The 17,272-nt window shown below is 45.6% G+C and overlaps 1 protein-coding gene across 1 annotated transcript in view; it reads right to left on the reverse strand.

The window, feature by feature from the left end:
* The window catches only part of LOC146063663 (protein Mis18-alpha-like), a 31,292-nt gene that overhangs the window by 10,390 nt on the left and 3,630 nt on the right, over positions 1-17,272 (reverse strand). The window contains exons 2-3 of the mRNA XM_083176247.1: positions 14,555-14,621; positions 10,737-10,859 (exon numbers count right to left, since the gene is read on the reverse strand). Of these exons, the coding sequence (XP_083032373.1) occupies positions 10,737-10,859; positions 14,555-14,621 (190 nt within the window). The remainder of the gene's footprint in view (positions 1-10,736; positions 10,860-14,554; positions 14,622-17,272) is intronic.

Below are 17,272 nucleotides of genomic sequence, written 5' to 3' on the forward strand. Positions count from 1 at the left end.
TTCTTAACTAACAAATGATAACATCAAGTGAGCATTTTCACAGTAGCAGCTTGGCTTGAGAACTGCATACATCTGTAATAGCATCAGATTACCTTGCCCATACCAAAGAAACTGTAGTTGCATACATGTACACCAGGTTGCAAGCATTGCCTACAACAGTTACAAATATAAATATCTGGTCAGACAGTCCGAGCTCTCAGTGTAAAAACAGATATATAGCGGAAGCGAGGAAACACAGAAAGAAAAGCCACAAGTGTGGGCAAATTGTGAAAAATAGGAAGTACAATGTGCTTCAGACTTTGTTAAAGTTGTCGATGGATCTTCAAAAGTCAAAGTTATTTTAATGAACCAATCAATATAAGGTAGCTGACAACAACCAACTGGGTTTCGAATCCATTACTACAAATGCCAAACCATTAGAGGGAATAAAGCAACTACACTGCATAAAAGTGGAAGACAATGAAAGTTCCCTTCAGTCCCATGCCCCTGCCTTCATAGAAACTGATGAATTTGCACCAAGGACCTTATTCAGGTCCATTCGTACAGACCCCTTTGTTTGCAAGGGCTCCGATGTTTTGTGTCTGCACATGCGCAGGGTCATTTTTGTGCATGTGCAGAAGCATTGTGCGTGCACCCATGGCAAACAAACTGTCCATCCTTGAGGGCAGGGTGTGGCGGTCCATTAGCATATGGGAACACCCAGCGTTTCATGGGTATTCCCATGAGAACGCTGGGCGTACTCATGCTAATGGATCGATGGTGCACGGGGGGTGGGCAGCTGACATCACCAGATATCAGCTGCCCGCCCACTTCCCTCAGAGTGCACACGCACATCTAGGGTTGCTCTGAGCAACCTTAGATGTGCGTGTGCCTTCCACATCATGACGCGGGTGTTCCCCCGCAGGCTGCGAATAGATGTTTATGTAAAACATCCATTTGCATGCCGTGCGAACGTACATGCTGTGCGAATGGTGGGCCGGTGTACCTCCATTCGCAAGGTGGGATCTGGTTTGCTCGCAAGGATACAAATTCGCATCCGAGCAAATCATCCAGAATATTCCCCAAATCTAGATGACTGGGTGGAAGAACTATATGATGGAAATTTATTTCCAGGATTTGTTATGAATATAGGAAAAGGGGAATATCATGTTAACGTCAAGACAAGAGATGGGAAATACTGGAAATGGCCATCAGTCAAAGATTAAATTTGTTACCCTAACCCCAAAAAAATGTGCTGAGAAAAAATTTCAGCACCAACAATTGTTACAGCTGTGAACAAGTAGTTATAACTTGTAAAATATTTATATTTTTATTTGTTTAATACATATATTTGTACTAGGTGATTCATCGCGCCCTACGGGCGCTCTTCACACCGTCGTAAGGGGCTGCGCCCCCTTAATTTGTGAACGTTTGTATATGAGAAATATGGTTAGAATTGTATGAAAGATGCCTGTATTGCAACTTAGGTGTCCGCGAATCGCGGGAGGGGGGGTCACGGAGGGTGCCGCGAATTGCAGGAGGGGGGGTCGCGGGGGGTGCCGCGAATTGCAGGAGGGGGGGTTGTGGGGGGGTGGATGCTGTGAATCGCGGGAGGGGAGGGATTGCAGAGAATCGCGGGAGGGGGTCGCGGGGTGGGTGCCGCAAATCGCGGGAGGGGGATTACGGGGGCGGGGGTTGCGGCGAATCATGGTAGGGGGGTCGCGGGGTGTGTGCCGTGAATCACGGGAGGGGGGGTCACGGGGTGGGGTGCCGAGAATCGCGGGGGTGTGTGTGTGTGCCGTGAATAGGGTGGCCAATCCCGGGATCGGGATCGGCGGGATCCCGGGATTTGGCCACAAAATGTCCGGGATTTCAATCCCGGGATTGGACTATCCAATCCCGGGATTTTGGGATTAGGCCGCGCATGCGCAGTCTAATGCCGTGCAGCGTCTGAGCAGTCGCTCAGACGCTGCCCGGCTGTTCCCGACCCTGTGTGTGGCCTGCGCAGCGTGATTCGGTCATAGGTCACGCTGCGCAGGCCGCAGCGTGGTATCCCCAGCATCCGGAAGACGCCTCCCACGTCATACCCGACGCGCCTCCCAGCCGCCGCGTCATTCCCGATGCCTGCCCCGCACCCCTGCCGCCTTCCTCCGCACCTTTGCCGCATGCCCCCGCACCACTGCTGTCAGCACCTCTGCCACCTGCCCCCCTCCACAGCTCAAAATGTAAGTAAATGAGGGGGTACAGCGGCAATATTCTTTTAGGGATGCCAATCCCGGGAACCCGGGAATCCCGGGATTGAGCATTTTTCAATCCCGATTCCCGGGATTGAAAAAATGCCCCGGGATTGGCATCCCTAGCCGTGAATCGCGGGAGTGGGGGTTGCGGGGGGGTGGGGGGGGGGTGTGACGCGAATCGCCAACACAGAAAGGTCAACACATGTAAATGTTGACATAAGTGTGGCACTTCATTGGTGTCCATGTCGACACATGAGAATGAATATGAAAACATTCAAAAAATGAAAAAAAAAAAACTTCAAAAACTCATGTCAACCTTTTTCATTGTCGACCATAGCTATGTCAGTGTTTTCCATGTGCAATTTAATTCTGGAGCTGCCGCGAATCGCGGGGGGGTGCCGCGAATTGCGGGAGGGGGGGTCGCGGGGGTGGGTGCCGCGAATCGCGGGAGGGGGGGTTACGGGGCGGGGTTGCGGCGAATCATGGGAGGGGGGGTCGCGGGGTGTGCCGTGAATCACGGGAGGGGGGGTCACGGGGTGGGGTGCCGAGAATCGCGGGGGAGGTGTGTGTGTGTGTGCCGTGAATCGCGGGAGTGGGGGTTGTGGGGGGGGGGTGACGCAAATCGCCACAAGAAAAAATCAACACAGAAAGGTCAACACATGTAAATGTTGACATAAGTGTGGCACTTCATTGGTGTCCATGTCGACACATGAGAATGAATATGAAAATATTCAAAAATGAAAAAAAAAACTTCAAAAACTCATGTCAACCTTTTTCATTGTCGACCATAGCCATGTCAGTGTTTTCCATGTGCAATTTAATGCTGGAGCTGCCGCGAATCACGGGGGGTGCCGCGAATTGCGGGAGGGGGGGGCGCGGGGTTGGGTGCCGCGAATCGCGGGAGGGCGGGGTTCACAGGGGTTCCGGTGGGGGGTTGCCGCGAATTGCGGGAGGTGGGGGGTCATGGGGGGTGCCGCGAATCGCGGGAGGGGGGGTTGCGGGGGGGTGTGACGCGAATCGCCACAAGAAAAAATCAACACAGAAAGGTCAACACATGTAAATGTTGACATAAGTGTGCCACTTCATTGGTGTCCATGTTGACACATGACAATGAATATGAAAACATTCAAAAAATGAAATAAATCTTCAAAAACTCATGTCAACCTTTTTCATTGTCGACCATAGCCATGCCAGTGTTTTGCATGTGCCATTTAATCCTGGGGCTGCCGCGAATCGAGGGGGGTGCCGCGATTTGCGGGAGGGGGGGGTTGCGGGGGGTGGGTGCCGCGAATCGCAGGAGAGCGGGGTTCATGGGGGTTCCGGTGGGGGGTTGCCGCGAATTGCGGGAGGGGGGGGGGTCGCGGGGGGGGGGGTGCCGCGAATCGCCGGAGGGGGGGTTGAGGGGGGTGTGACGCGAATCGCCACAAGAAAAAAATCAACACAGAAAGGTCAACACATGTAAATGTTGACATAAGTGTGGCACTTCATTGGTGTCCATGTCGACACATGAGAATGAATATGAAAACATTCAAAAAATGAAATAAATCTTCAAAAACTCATGTCAACCTTTTTCATTGTCGACCATAGCCATGCCAGTGTTTTGCATGTGCCATTTAATCCTGGGGCTGCCGCGAATCGCGGGGGGTGCCGCGATTTGCGGGAGGGGGGGGTTGCGGGGGGTGGGTGCCGCGAATCGCAGGAGAGCGGGGTTCATGGGGGTTCCGGTGGGGGGTTGCCGCGAATTGCGGGAGGTGGGGGGTCATGGGGGGTGCCGCGAATCGCGGGAGGGGGGGTTGCGGGGGGGTGTGACGCGAATCGCCACAAGAAAAAATCAACACAGAAAGGTCAACACATGTAAATGTTGACATAAGTGTGCCACTTCATTGGTGTCCATGTTGACACATGACAATGAATATGAAAACATTCAAAAAATGAAATAAATCTTCAAAAACTCATGTCAACCTTTTTCATTGTCGACCATAGCCATGCCAGTGTTTTGCATGTGCCATTTAATCCTGGGGCTGCCGCGAATCGCGGGGGGTGCCGCGATTTGCGGGAGGGGGGGTTGCGGGGGGTGGGTGCCGCGAATCGCAGGAGAGCGGGGTTCATGGGGGTTCCGGTGGGGGGTTGCCGCGAATTGCGGGAGGGGGGGGGTCGCGGGGGGGGGGTGCCGCGAATCGCCGGAGGGGGGGTTGAGGGGGGTGTGACGCGAATCGCCACAAGAAAAAAATCAACACAGAAAGGTCAACACATGTAAATGTTGACATAAGTGTGGCACTTCATTGGTGTCCATGTCGACACATGAGAATGAATATGAAAACATTCAAAAAATGAAATAAATCTTCAAAAACTCATGTCAACCTTTTTCATTGTCGACCATAGCCATGCCAGTGTTTTGCATGTGCCATTTAATCCTGGGGCTGCCGCGAATCGCGGGGGGTGCCGCGATTTGCGGGAGGGGGGGGTTGCGGGGGGTGGGTGCCGCGAATCGCAGGAGAGCGGGGTTCATGGGGGTTCCGGTGGGGGGTTGCCGCGAATTGCGGGAGGGGGGGGGGTCGCGGGGGGGGGGGTGCCGCGAATCGCCGGAGGGGGGGTTGAGGGGGGTGTGACGCGAATCGCCACAAGAAAAAAATCAACACAGAAAGGTCAACACATGTAAATGTTGACATAAGTGTGGCACTTCATTGGTGTCCATGTCGACACATGAGAATGAATATGAAAATATTCAAAAAATGTCAAAAAAACTTCAAAAACTCATGTCAACCTTTTTCATTGTCGACCATAGCCATGTCAGTGTTTTCCATGTGCAATTTAATTCTGGAGCTGCCGCGAATCACGGGGGGTGCCGCGAATTGCGGGAGGGGGGGCGCGGGGTTGGGTGCCGCGAATCGCGGGAGGGCGGGGTTCACAGGGGTTCCGGTGGGGGGTTGCCGCGAATTGCGGGAGGTGGGGGGTCACGGGGGGTGCCGTGAATCGCGGGAGGGGGGTTGCGGGGGGGTGTGACGCGAATCGCCACAAGAAAAAATCAACACAGAAAGGTCAACACATGTAAATGTTGACATAAGTGTGCCACTTCATTGGTGTCCATGTTGACACATGACAATGAATATGAAAAAATTAAAAAAATTAAAAATAAATCTTCAAAAACTCATGTCAACCTTTTTCATTGTCGACCATAGCCATGTCAGTGTTTTGCATGTGCCATTTAATCCTGGGGCTGCTGCGAATTGCGGGGGGGTGCCGCGAATCGCGGGAGGGGGGTCGCAGGGGGGGTGCCGCCAATCGTGCAAGGGGGGGTCGCGGGGGGGTTCTTTTTGCCGCGAATCGCGGGAGGGAGGTCGCGGGGAGGGGGTGTTTTTTCCGCGAATCGGGGGGGGGGTCACGGGGGAGGGTTTGCCGCGATTCGCGGGAGAAGGGGGTCGCGGGGTGGTGGTTATGCCGCGAATTGCGGGAGGGGTCGTGGGGAGGTTCTTTTTGCAGCGAATCGCGGGAGGGGGGTCGCGGGGGTGTTTTTGCTGCGAATCGCGGTAGGGGGGGTCGCGGGGGAGCGGGTGTTTCTGCCGTGAATCGCGGGAGGGGGGGGCGCGCGGGGGGGAGGTTTTGCCGCAAATCGCGGAAGGGGGGCGCTCACCTGGTGGCTGTGGAGTAGCAGTGCTGGGCAACATGGGAAGGCAGTGGGTGTCTGGCACTGTCTGTGGGCTCACTGGGCTGGTTCTCTGTCACATACCTCCCAACATCACCCTCTCCAGGAGGGACACAATGCTCTGTTTCTAGACTTCCCCTTAATGTATGATTGCCATCACCTGTTTTAAACAGGTTAATTTCTCAGAAAGGTGTTCAGCACAGATGAAGGCAATCACACATTAAGAGGAAAGTCCAGGAACAGAGCGTTATAGACACAGACACCCACTTTGAGTGACAGATGTAGCCAAATATATAGGAGATGAATATAAGCAAAGTGTAACGTAATTTTTTTGTTATTTTTCATAGCCATGCCTTGGAACATCATCTGTCATATTTTTAATTTAGTTACAAAAAAAACATATGCTACAGAGGAGAGCAGAGATTTCATAATTACAAATGTATGTTAAAAACCATGGACAAAACATGTAACGTGAGTTACCAGTAGAAAATCAGTAATTTCTTGAAAACTACTGGAAGGTTTGAAAATGTTTTATGCTACGTTTGGAGTGTGCCTTAATGTTAGGTATAATACAACATAAAAATAAAATATTTCATTGTCATTTTTCTGTAACATCCAAATGAGAATACACTTCAGAGTCAATTTGTAACGTGAGAGTTACCATAGAATGACACATATGTGTTTTTGTTTTGTTTTTTAGGCAGAAGGTAACATTTTAGTGATCACTCTAGGATCATGGCAAGGCAGGGCGCCGGGGGAAAGAGGAAACTTTCAATGCGGCGGCTGGGGACCGCCTACATCCTGAACATGTAAGATCATACCTAAAACCACGCTGAAAGAAAATGGCTTTGGGGATAATACGGCCCTGTGGGCAGAGATAGTTGGAAATAAAAGACCAAACAAATATTAATAGGAGGTATAGAACAGACCACCTGACATTAAAGACCAGGATAAAGCCCTTCTATAGAGAAAAGAAAAAGAAAAAACAGCAGAGCAGGGGCAGGTACTAATCTCAGGGTATTTTAACTATCCAGACAGACTAAACTAATGAAACTAGTATTGCAGTAAGTTTAGTAATCCCTCACTTTTAGCTGGAGGATCAGTATATTACACAATCTATAGAGCACATACTCGTAAAGAGGCATTATTGGACTTCGTGTTAACGTAAAGGGGTCATTTCAATGTGGGCGACAAGGGCATTTGTTCTGGATGGCTTTTTTTCGGTGAGGTAAAACCATCCTCGCCGTCTGACCACTCTCGCTGTATTCCTTACTGTCCTCGGATTCCCTTAAACAGTGATGCTCGCCACAAATGTTGCAGGCCCCAACATTTTCATGGGCACACTCGCCATTTCTACCTCACTGAAAAGAACCAGAGGTTTGGAAACAGAGTGAAGGGGAGGCAGTTGAATACTCTGACGGCGCTGCTTGCCGTCATAGCATTGAGTACACCCCAATATGTGGATTTGGTATCAAATACCAATGAATACCTCCCAGCATGACCCTCTACAGGAGGGACACAATGCTCTGTTTCTGGACTTCCCTCTGAATGAATGATTGCCATCACCTTTGTTGAAAAACTCCTTTCTTAATCAATTCCCCTGTTTGGCACAGGTGATGGCAATCAGACATTCAGGGGGAAGTCCTGAAATAGAGCATTTTGTCCCTCCTGGAATGGGTCATGTTGGGAGGTATGCCAATGTAATAGAAAATCTGGAAACCAGTGGCCACAACATTGTTTCACTGGAAATTAGATTTCGGAAACAATACCATCTAAAAAACTCAAGTTCAGAAAATCTAATTTTTTAATAATTTTAGCAATCTTTAAAAAGAAATAGTACGGAATGCTCTATTTGAGGGGGAAAAAAACTAACTGAAGTTCTGTGCGGAACTTCAAACATTTGTTAAGACACATTAACAAATAAATTGATCCCAAAGGCAAACAAGGGTAATATTAGCAGGACAAATCATTCATGGCTGAACAAAAAAAACAAAAAGGAAGCAATCAACCATAAAAAGAGAGGATTTAAAGTATACAAGGCTAATAGGGACGGGGAAACATTCAACATTCATAAAGTACAAAAAATAAAAAAAAACTATGTAAAAGGGAAATCAAAGCAGCTAAATGAAAATTTGAAAAGCAAAACAAGTCCCTAAATATTTTTTTTAAATACATCAATAACAAACTGTTAGCAAAATAGGACATAGACACCTTAATGAATGCTAATGGTAATAGTATTACTGAGGATAATCTGTTTTTCCTCTGTTTTTACTAGCGAGCTCCTCTCTAGACAGTAGAATCTGCAAGGCACCACAAAAGGTATAAACTCACTAGAATTAAATAAAGATTTCACCTCAGGAGATTCTCATAAGGCTCTGCAAGTAAAAAAAAAAAAAAAATCACCACGACCAGATGAGATCCATCCCAGGGTCCTTATGGCATTAAGGCCCTTATTCTGGTTGGTGCGGTCAGAGCCGCACACGGGGCTCCGACCGCACAAACCAAGGGCCGCCCACCAGACGGATCGCCACGGCCGTCCTTACACGGACGGCTGGCGATCCGCACAAAAATGGTGGAGGCGTACGCCTCCACCATGGTGGGAGCTGCCCCCTGCATTCGATGGTCGTCGACCATCGAAGGCAGGGCCGCACGCCGCGGCAGCTCCCGCAAGCTGAGACCACACGGACAATCGTCCGTGTGGTAGCTTGTATGGGGGCTGAAAGCTGACATCCGGCGACGTCAGCTTTCCGCCCCCATGTCATGGTAATGAGGGCGTCATGCCCTCATTACCATGCATACGCCCCGCGTTTGCATGGGAACGCCCATGAAACGCGGGGCGTACACATAGGGAAATGAGGGCATGATGCCTCTATACGCCCCCTTTGCGGCGGACGAAAGACGTCTGCGGCGAAGGGGGCTGCACATGCGCAGAATTACCTCTGCGCATGTGCAGACCAAAAACATCGGCGGTACGGCCGCACGCGGGCCGTACCGTGCCGATTAGAATAAGGGCCTAAGGGAGGAGGTAGCAAAGCCTCTGCATTATATATTTGAAAAATAATCCCTAAGGACTAGAGAATCGTGCAAGTCGTACCGATATATTATAATAATAAAAAAAGATGACCCAGCAAATTTCAGATCTGTGGCTTAACGTCAATCGTGGGGGAATTATTTGAGGGAATTTTAAAGGGATGGCATCCAGGAATACCTAGAGGCGAGTAAAATAAATGAGTGGCAACAAGCATGGGTTTGTTAAAAATGGTTCTAGTCAAACTAACTTAATAATTTTTTATGAGGAATTAGCACAGACCTAGACATTGGCAATGACGTAGACATGGTGTGCCTGGATTTTGCTAAAGCATTTAATACTGTGCCACATAAGAGACTTTTTTTAATAAAATGGAGGAATTGGGTCTAGGGGTAACTGGGTAAGAAATTGGCGGTAGGATAGAGAACAGAGTGTGGTTGTAAATGGTGCATTAACAAGATGGATACCAGTACTATTTGGGGTACTACAGGGCTCTGTGCTAGGGCCTCTTCTGTTTAACATATTAATTAACGAAAGAGGATGGAACACTAAGCAGAGTATCTATCGCTGCGGGCAAGATTAACTGTGTAGGGTGATTAAAATGGTCAAGGATGTCTCCATGCTACAGATGGATTTAAATAAGTTAGATAAAATGGGCAGACAACTGGAAAATAAGGGTTAATATAGATAAGTGAGATTCAGTATGGAATCCCAGCGTTCAAAATCTCGACAAGAGGGGGACGTGGAGCGCGCCCCCTTGCGGGCTCGCCACGCAGCGGGCCCCGTGCCTCGCTACACTCGGCATGCTAATTTATTCTCCCTCTATGGGTGTCGTGGACACCCACGGAGGGAGAAAGTTTCGGGATTTCGGCGGTCGGGATTCCAGCGTCGGGATTCTGAACGCCGGGATTCCGACCGCCGGGAAATTGACTGCATCCCGATAAGTGTATGGTTATGCATCTGGGGAGGCATAACCTTAGGGGATTAGGGGAATCAGAATAGGAAAAGGACCTAGGAGTCCTAATTGCGAAGAAACTGGGGTGCAGTACAGTGTCATGGATCTCTAATGATGTTGGTATTCAGACATGGGCAAACGGTCAGAATTGCGATGCCAGTATGTCGACCGCAGGCATCTGAACTGCATCCCATCAGGAATATTGTTCTTTTATCTTTTTGGTATGTTCAGATATTACAAGTACTGAGCTTATTCAAGATCTATGCAAATACAGATAGCCATATGACCACTGAAATGGCTATATAAAATATCCCTTCTTTGAAAGGTCATTTTATTGTCCAATATAAAAGAGCTGCCTTAGGATGTAGGCTGGCTAGCTGGACTTACATTTTTATTGACTATTCTTTGTTTATTTGGACACTGTTTTGGTGGATTCTCTGATTTTGTGGACCACTCTGGAAGGTCTCTTCTGCTTAGAGATCCCTGTTACATCATCCACTTACCTTTTTAGTTGTGTTCCAGTGTAACAATTTGAGGTTATTTAATTTATATATTTATTTATCAAAAAACAAATAAGCCCATACAAATGAATGGTTAGAAACTGATTGGCTGACACCTTGCCGGCGTACGCCACCCCCTCTGCAGCTCCCTGATCGTTGCATGCAATTTATCACATGCAAAACTTGGCACATGAAGTGCCTTATCACATGTGACCCCTCCTGGGGAGCTGCCGGGACAATCAGGTCAAACTTATCTTTAGGACAAGTCGAACATACATTAGTCCGACTTGTTTGGCATGCCCTAACAGTGACTAGAAAACAGAAAAAATTGAAGCACAGTAGAGTCAGAAATGCTGGTTTAAAAAGACATAATGTATAGTTTAATATATCTTACCGTTTAATAGCACTCCAATCTAAACCATATAAATTGTCCTTGTAGTCCAAGTGTTTTGGTGTAATGGAGTAAAACTTCCCAATGGTTGAAGTGCAGCCTTTACAGTGCAGCATTTTAACAAAGCTAATAATTGGAAAGAGGATTAAAAAAAAAAAATCTAGTAATAGATCAATAAAATAATTAAGTATTTAAGATTGTAAAGACAAAGGACACAAAGATTAAGCTGTCTAGTGGGAACAAAAATCTGGTAATGTATGAAAACAAAGGACAATCAAGAATTTGCTCCCAAATTGTGGAAAATTGACAAAACCAATTTGATAAGTCAAATGGATTTAATCCATTTAACTGAATGACCATCATTTGTTTTCCAGTTTTTGGAAGCAAATGTTCAATTCTAGAAACAGAAACATAACATTTGATGGCAGATAAGAACCACTAGGCCCATCTAGTCGGCCCCTTTTTAAACATGTTACCTCAAAACATATATGATACTTATTTTCTTTGTAAGGACATCAATATGCCTATCCCAAGCATGTTTAAATTGCTCAACTGTATTTGCCTCTACCACCTCTGATGGGAGGCTATTCCACTTATCTACTACTCTTTCTGTTAAGTCATTCTTCCTCAAATTTCCCCTGAATCTCCCCCCCCCCCTCTAGATTCAGTGCATGTCCTCGTGTTCTGTCGCTCCTCTTCCTGTGAAGAATGTCTCCCATCTGTACCTTGTTAAAACCCTTGATATATTTGAAAGTGTCTATCATGTCTCCACTTTCCCTTCTCTAAATATATATATATATATATATATTAGTATTTCCAGGTAAGTTTTGTTATGTAGGCCATGCAACATTTTAGTTGCCCTTCTTTATTTTAGTTGCCCTTCTTTGTACGGATAGAGAATATATATATTTATATTTTAGTTGCCCTTCTTTGTACGGATAGAGAATATATATATTTATATTTTAGTTGCCCTTCTTTGTACGGATAGAGAATATATATATTTATATTTTAGTTGCCCTTCTTTGTTCTTTGTACGGATAGAGAATATATATATATATATATATATATATATATATATATATATATATATATATATATATATATATACACACACACATATATATATATATATATATATATATATATATATATATATATATATATATATATATATATATATATATATATATATATATATATATATATATATATATATATATATATATATATATATATATATATATATATATATATATATATATATATATATATATATATATATATATATAGTAATCCCCGGCACTCCGGATAACAGGGGTACTTGCCTGGTGCCTTCCGGGCGGGCACACCGTGAATACCGGGGCCCGATAGGTATATCGGTGGTGGCGGCGGCACTCAGGTCTTGGTAGACCTGAGTGCCGCCGCCACCACATATAATATATATATATATATATATATATATATATATATATATATATATATATATATATATGTACTGAACACAATATTCTAGATGAGGACATACCAATGACCTATACAGTGGCATAATTACTTTTCTTTCTTTCTACTGCTGATAATTCGTCTCCCTATGCAACCAAGCAGGGGGAGGAATCGGCAGTAGAAATAAAGAAGCAATAATGCCACTGTATAGATCATTGGTATGACCTCATCTAGAGTACGGTTTTAATCCCATGCATTGACAGATTTTTGTTCCTACTAGATAGCTTGGAAAGAAACCTTTAAGTGTGTACCCAGCAGAAGAATGCCCAACATTACAGTACAGGGGTTCCCAATCATAGCCTTAAAGTACACTAGTCCAGGATTTAAATCACTCACCGGCCTCACTGAATAGTGCCTACATGGTCTGAGTGGAAAACAAACAAACAAACAAACAAAAAAAAAATAGCACCACCCCAAGGCGGGAAGAACAACGCACGGCGGGATTTTGGTACTTCGTAAATCCCCTGTGGAATTGTAGAATTGGATTTACCAAGTACAAAAATCCCCTTTTTTTTGCAGCTTGCATACACATGCATTTTGCAACCATCTATTCTACCTTCCGGGCTAAGGCTGGGTACACACCAAATGAGGTTTGGCTATTGCAAGCCATGGGAGAGGGGTGGGGCCAGGCTGAATTCCACAGCTGTGGGTCCCAAACTCTGTCATCAAGGCACTTTAACAGTCCTGGTTTTAAAGAGGTCTGTGGTTGAGCACAAATGTTTAAATTAAGTTGATTGAGATAAAAATTAAGTTACCTAAGATGCCTAAGATGTGCCTCAATACGCCATCCACCATGAGATGTGTGGTGTGACTGAGCAATGTCTGGGTTTTTTTTTTTTTTTTCAAGAATATGTGTCTTATTAGATGCACAAGCAGACCTTGCTGATTAAAATTAGATATATTTTGTGTTTGACTGAGACCTTATCTGGAGACAAGTATTTTCCACGCACAGAGCCACTGACAATGTAACTTAGCATTTCATATGTAGAATACAGGCATGACGCATATTGTAAATCAGCAAGGCAATAGAAAAGACGCATTAAATTAAAAAAAGAAAAGCATTGGCGCTACAGTCACACAAAGGCATGGCTCGACTAGAAGGCCTGTTTAAAGTGCAAGGAGGCTAGATGTATGTGGACATATATGGTTAAGCATGGATATCCTTAATAGGTACTCTTTACCTAGAAGGGCGCCAGCGATTGGAATCGCGGGCGTCGGGGGTAAAAATCGCGGTCATCGCGGGTACATAAAAATCTGCTACCCGCGATGACCGCGATTTTCCCATAGGGAACAATGTTAAAAAGGCTGATTGAGCGCGATTTTCATGTAAAATGCCTCAATGCCCGCGATTTGGCCATAGGAATCAATGTTAAATGGGCCACAGAGCCCAAATAGGCACAATTAACCCTTAAATGTGCCCCCAAATTTTTAACGCCACCCCACGATCCACGCCAACCCGAAGCGTGGCGAGCGCAGCGAGCCCACGAGGGGCGGCGGTACGCGTCCTCCGACCTTTTCATGCCCTACTATCCACGTCGGCGTGGAGCTGAGAATAGAATAGTGTGGCGAGCGCAGCGAGCCCCGCGAGGGGACGCGGATACCTTCACAGGTAAACGCGTCCCCTCGCGGGCTTCACAGGTGTCCGCGTCGCCATGGACACCTGTGAAGCCCGCGAGGGGACGCGTATAACTGTGAAGGTATCCGCGTCCGCTCGCCACGCTTCGGGCTCGGTGGCTCGCTGCGCTCGCCACACTATTCTATTCTCAACTCCACGCCGACGTGGATAGTAGGGCATGAAAAGGTCGGAGGACGCGTACCGCCGCCGCTCGCCACGCTTCGGGTTGGCGTGGATCGTGGGGTGGCGTTAAAAATTTGGGGGGACATTTAAGGGTTAATTGTGGCTATTTGGGCTCTGTGGCCCATTTAACATTGATTCCTATGGCCAAATCGGGTCCATTGAGGCATTTGACAGTAAAATCGCGTTGGTCGGGCCATTTAACATTGATTCCTATGGGAAATCGGGTGCATCGCATCGCGGGTACATTTATGGACGGCCGCGACGCGACCGACGCGATTTCCATGTTTAACATGGGTTTCAATGGGAAATCGCGGGCATCGCGTCGGTCGCGTCGCGGCCAGACATAAATGTACCCGCGATCACCACGACGGGCGCCCTTCTAGGTAAAGAGTACCCCTTAATATGTGGATTGCTAAAGTGCATTGAACACAGAATCTGGGAACCTTTGTACTAGTATATTTTGTTTTCAGTGAGCACAAGAGAAAGGAAAAAAAAAACATGCTGCAGAAACGGATGTACGCACCTTCCAACTTCATTGGGAAGTTTCGATGCCTTCTTTCTTGTGTCAATTTTAACTTGATCTGTTACAGCTGTGAGGAAACAAATGTTATTTATGTTACTAATATTTATGAAGAATTCAGAATTGTAGGTAATACAGTTGTGCTCATAAATTACATACCCTAGCAGAATTTGTGATTTTCTGGCCATTTGTCAGAGAATATGAATGATAACTCACAAACTTTCTTTTCACTCATGGTATTTTCAAACAACTGTGTTTACTCTGTTTAAAATCATAGTGACAACAGAAGCTACCCAAATGACCCTGATCAAAAGTTTACATACCCCAGTTCTTAATACCATGTATTGCCCCCTTTAACATCAATGACAGCTTGAAGTTTCAACTTTTGTGGTAGTTGTGGATGAGGCTCTTTATTTTCTTAGATGGTAAAGCTGCCCATTCTTCTTGGCAAAAAGCCTCCTGTTCCTGTAAATTCTTAGGCTGTCTTGCATAAACTGCACATTTGAGATCTCCCCAGAGTGGCTCAATGATATTGAGGTCAGGAGACTGAGATGGCCACTCCAGAACCTTCACTTTATTCTGCTGTAGCCAATGACAGGTCGACATGGCCTTGTGCTTTGGATCATTATAATGTTGGAACGTCCTAGTACGTCCCTTGCGCAGCTTCCGGGCTGATTAGTGCAAATTTTCCTGCAGTATTTTCTGATAACATGCTGCATTCATCTTGCCATCAATTTTGATAGTTTCCAGTGCCTTTGTAGCTCACACATCCCCAAAACATCAGCGATCCACCTATGTGTTTCACAGTAGGAATGGTGTACCTTTCATCAAAGGCCTTGTTAACTCAAATGTAAGGTTTATGGTTTTGGACAAAATGTTAAATTTTGGTCTCTTCACTCCAAATGACTTGGTTCCAGAAGTTTTGAGGCTTGTCTCTGTGCTGTTTGGAGTATTGTAAGCAGGCTGCTTTGTGGCATTTGCATAGTAATGGCTTTCTCATTTTCCACTTCTTAATTAGAGTTTGAACACTGCTGATTGGCATTCTCAATTGCTTGGATATCTTTTTATAGCCCTTTCCTGTTTTATACAGTTCAATTACCTTTTCCTGCAGGTAAACTTTGACAGTTCTTTTGCTTTACCCATGACCATCCAGATACGTCAGTGCAGCACTGGATGAAAGATTCAAGGGTCTTTCAGGAGACCAGAAACTCACTGACCTTTTATACACACACTGATTACAAACAAACAGGTGAGGATGGTTACCTTTAGTAGCCATTCAAACACGTTTGTGTCAACTTGTGTGCATGTTATCAGGCCAAAATCTCCAGGGTATGTAAACTTTTGATCAGGGTCACTTGGGTAGTTTCTTTTGTCATTATGATTTAAAAAGACTAAAACACAGTTGCTTGACAATAAATTGCTTCACCCAACCACTAACCATGAGTGAAAGAAAAGTTTGTGAGTAATCATTCATATTCTCTGACAAATGGCCAGAAAATCAACTGTATGTGCTAAATATTATTAGCAATTTGGCAAACATGGTCAACCGAGTAAAATACATTTTGGGACAGATTCATATGATTATGCGTTGGCAGTCACTAGGAGGGAGCCCAATGGAACTATTCATATGTAGCTCTGTTCGGGCACATATGGCTTCCGGCACAATGATTTCTACGAAAAGTCGCTCGTTTGAGAACGCAAACTGGACTTTCCACATCGCACCCATTCGTTTTGATGAGTTTAGCTGCTTGGGGGAATATTCAATGCATGTCAAAACTGACATCTTGCCAAAAAGATGGCAGTTTTCACTAGCAATGGTGGGTTATTCACTTATATACTTTGATGAACACATTGGTTTATAAGGTGTAATGTTATTTTTTTTCTGCAATTGTTATTTATATATCACACACACACACACACACACACACAAAATGGCGAAAAATAGTAGTTTGAATAAATTGATTTCATCAAATGGATTTAACCAGTTTGTCTGCACGTCATTTGGGAACAAATAGTTGATTGTCATTTGCACATGCTGCACAGAGCCGCACAGCCGGGGACAGGAGAAGCCGGGCAGCGTATGAGCTGAACGGCCAGTCCAATCTCGAAATCCCAGCAATTTTCGGGCCAACTCCCGGGATCCCGATGCTGGGATTGGCCACCCTACTCCCATATATTCCAACCAGAGAGACTGGACAGACAATATTATAGTGTGTAGCCAGCTTTATTAGCAGATTATATTATAAGCAGCGAGACATGACCACATTACTCATTTCAACTTGCCCCATATAAGGGTGAACAGGAAAACGTGTGATGGTCATCTGCGCACTTCATTTGAAGTTAGAGCAACATTGCTCAGAACTTAATCATCCTTATAGACACATAGGAGTCTCCATTAGTAAAGGACCATCTCATTATGGAATGTAAATATTTAATACTGAAATACAGTATCTAAAATACAGCAGGTACCAAGTATTTCTGATATAAAAGAGACTTTGTATCCTGCACTGTATAGCCTGAAAACAAATAAAGTATTATTCAACAGTTGTATTTAACATGCTTCTGTGGAACAACACAACAACACAACCCAGCATACCCTAATGCATACTAAAACTGTGTCAGGGGATGCTGGGATGTGAAGATTCACAGCAGCTTGAAGGTGGCATATTGATACACAGGTATCTATTCAGTTAATGCCGGATCCATTCCGAATTTCTTTTG

The sequence above is a fragment of the Crinia signifera genome, chromosome 3 (genome assembly GCF_055691185.1).
Source record: "Crinia signifera chromosome 3, ASM5569118v1, whole genome shotgun sequence".
NCBI classification, from domain to species: domain Eukaryota; kingdom Metazoa; phylum Chordata; class Amphibia; order Anura; family Myobatrachidae; genus Crinia; species Crinia signifera.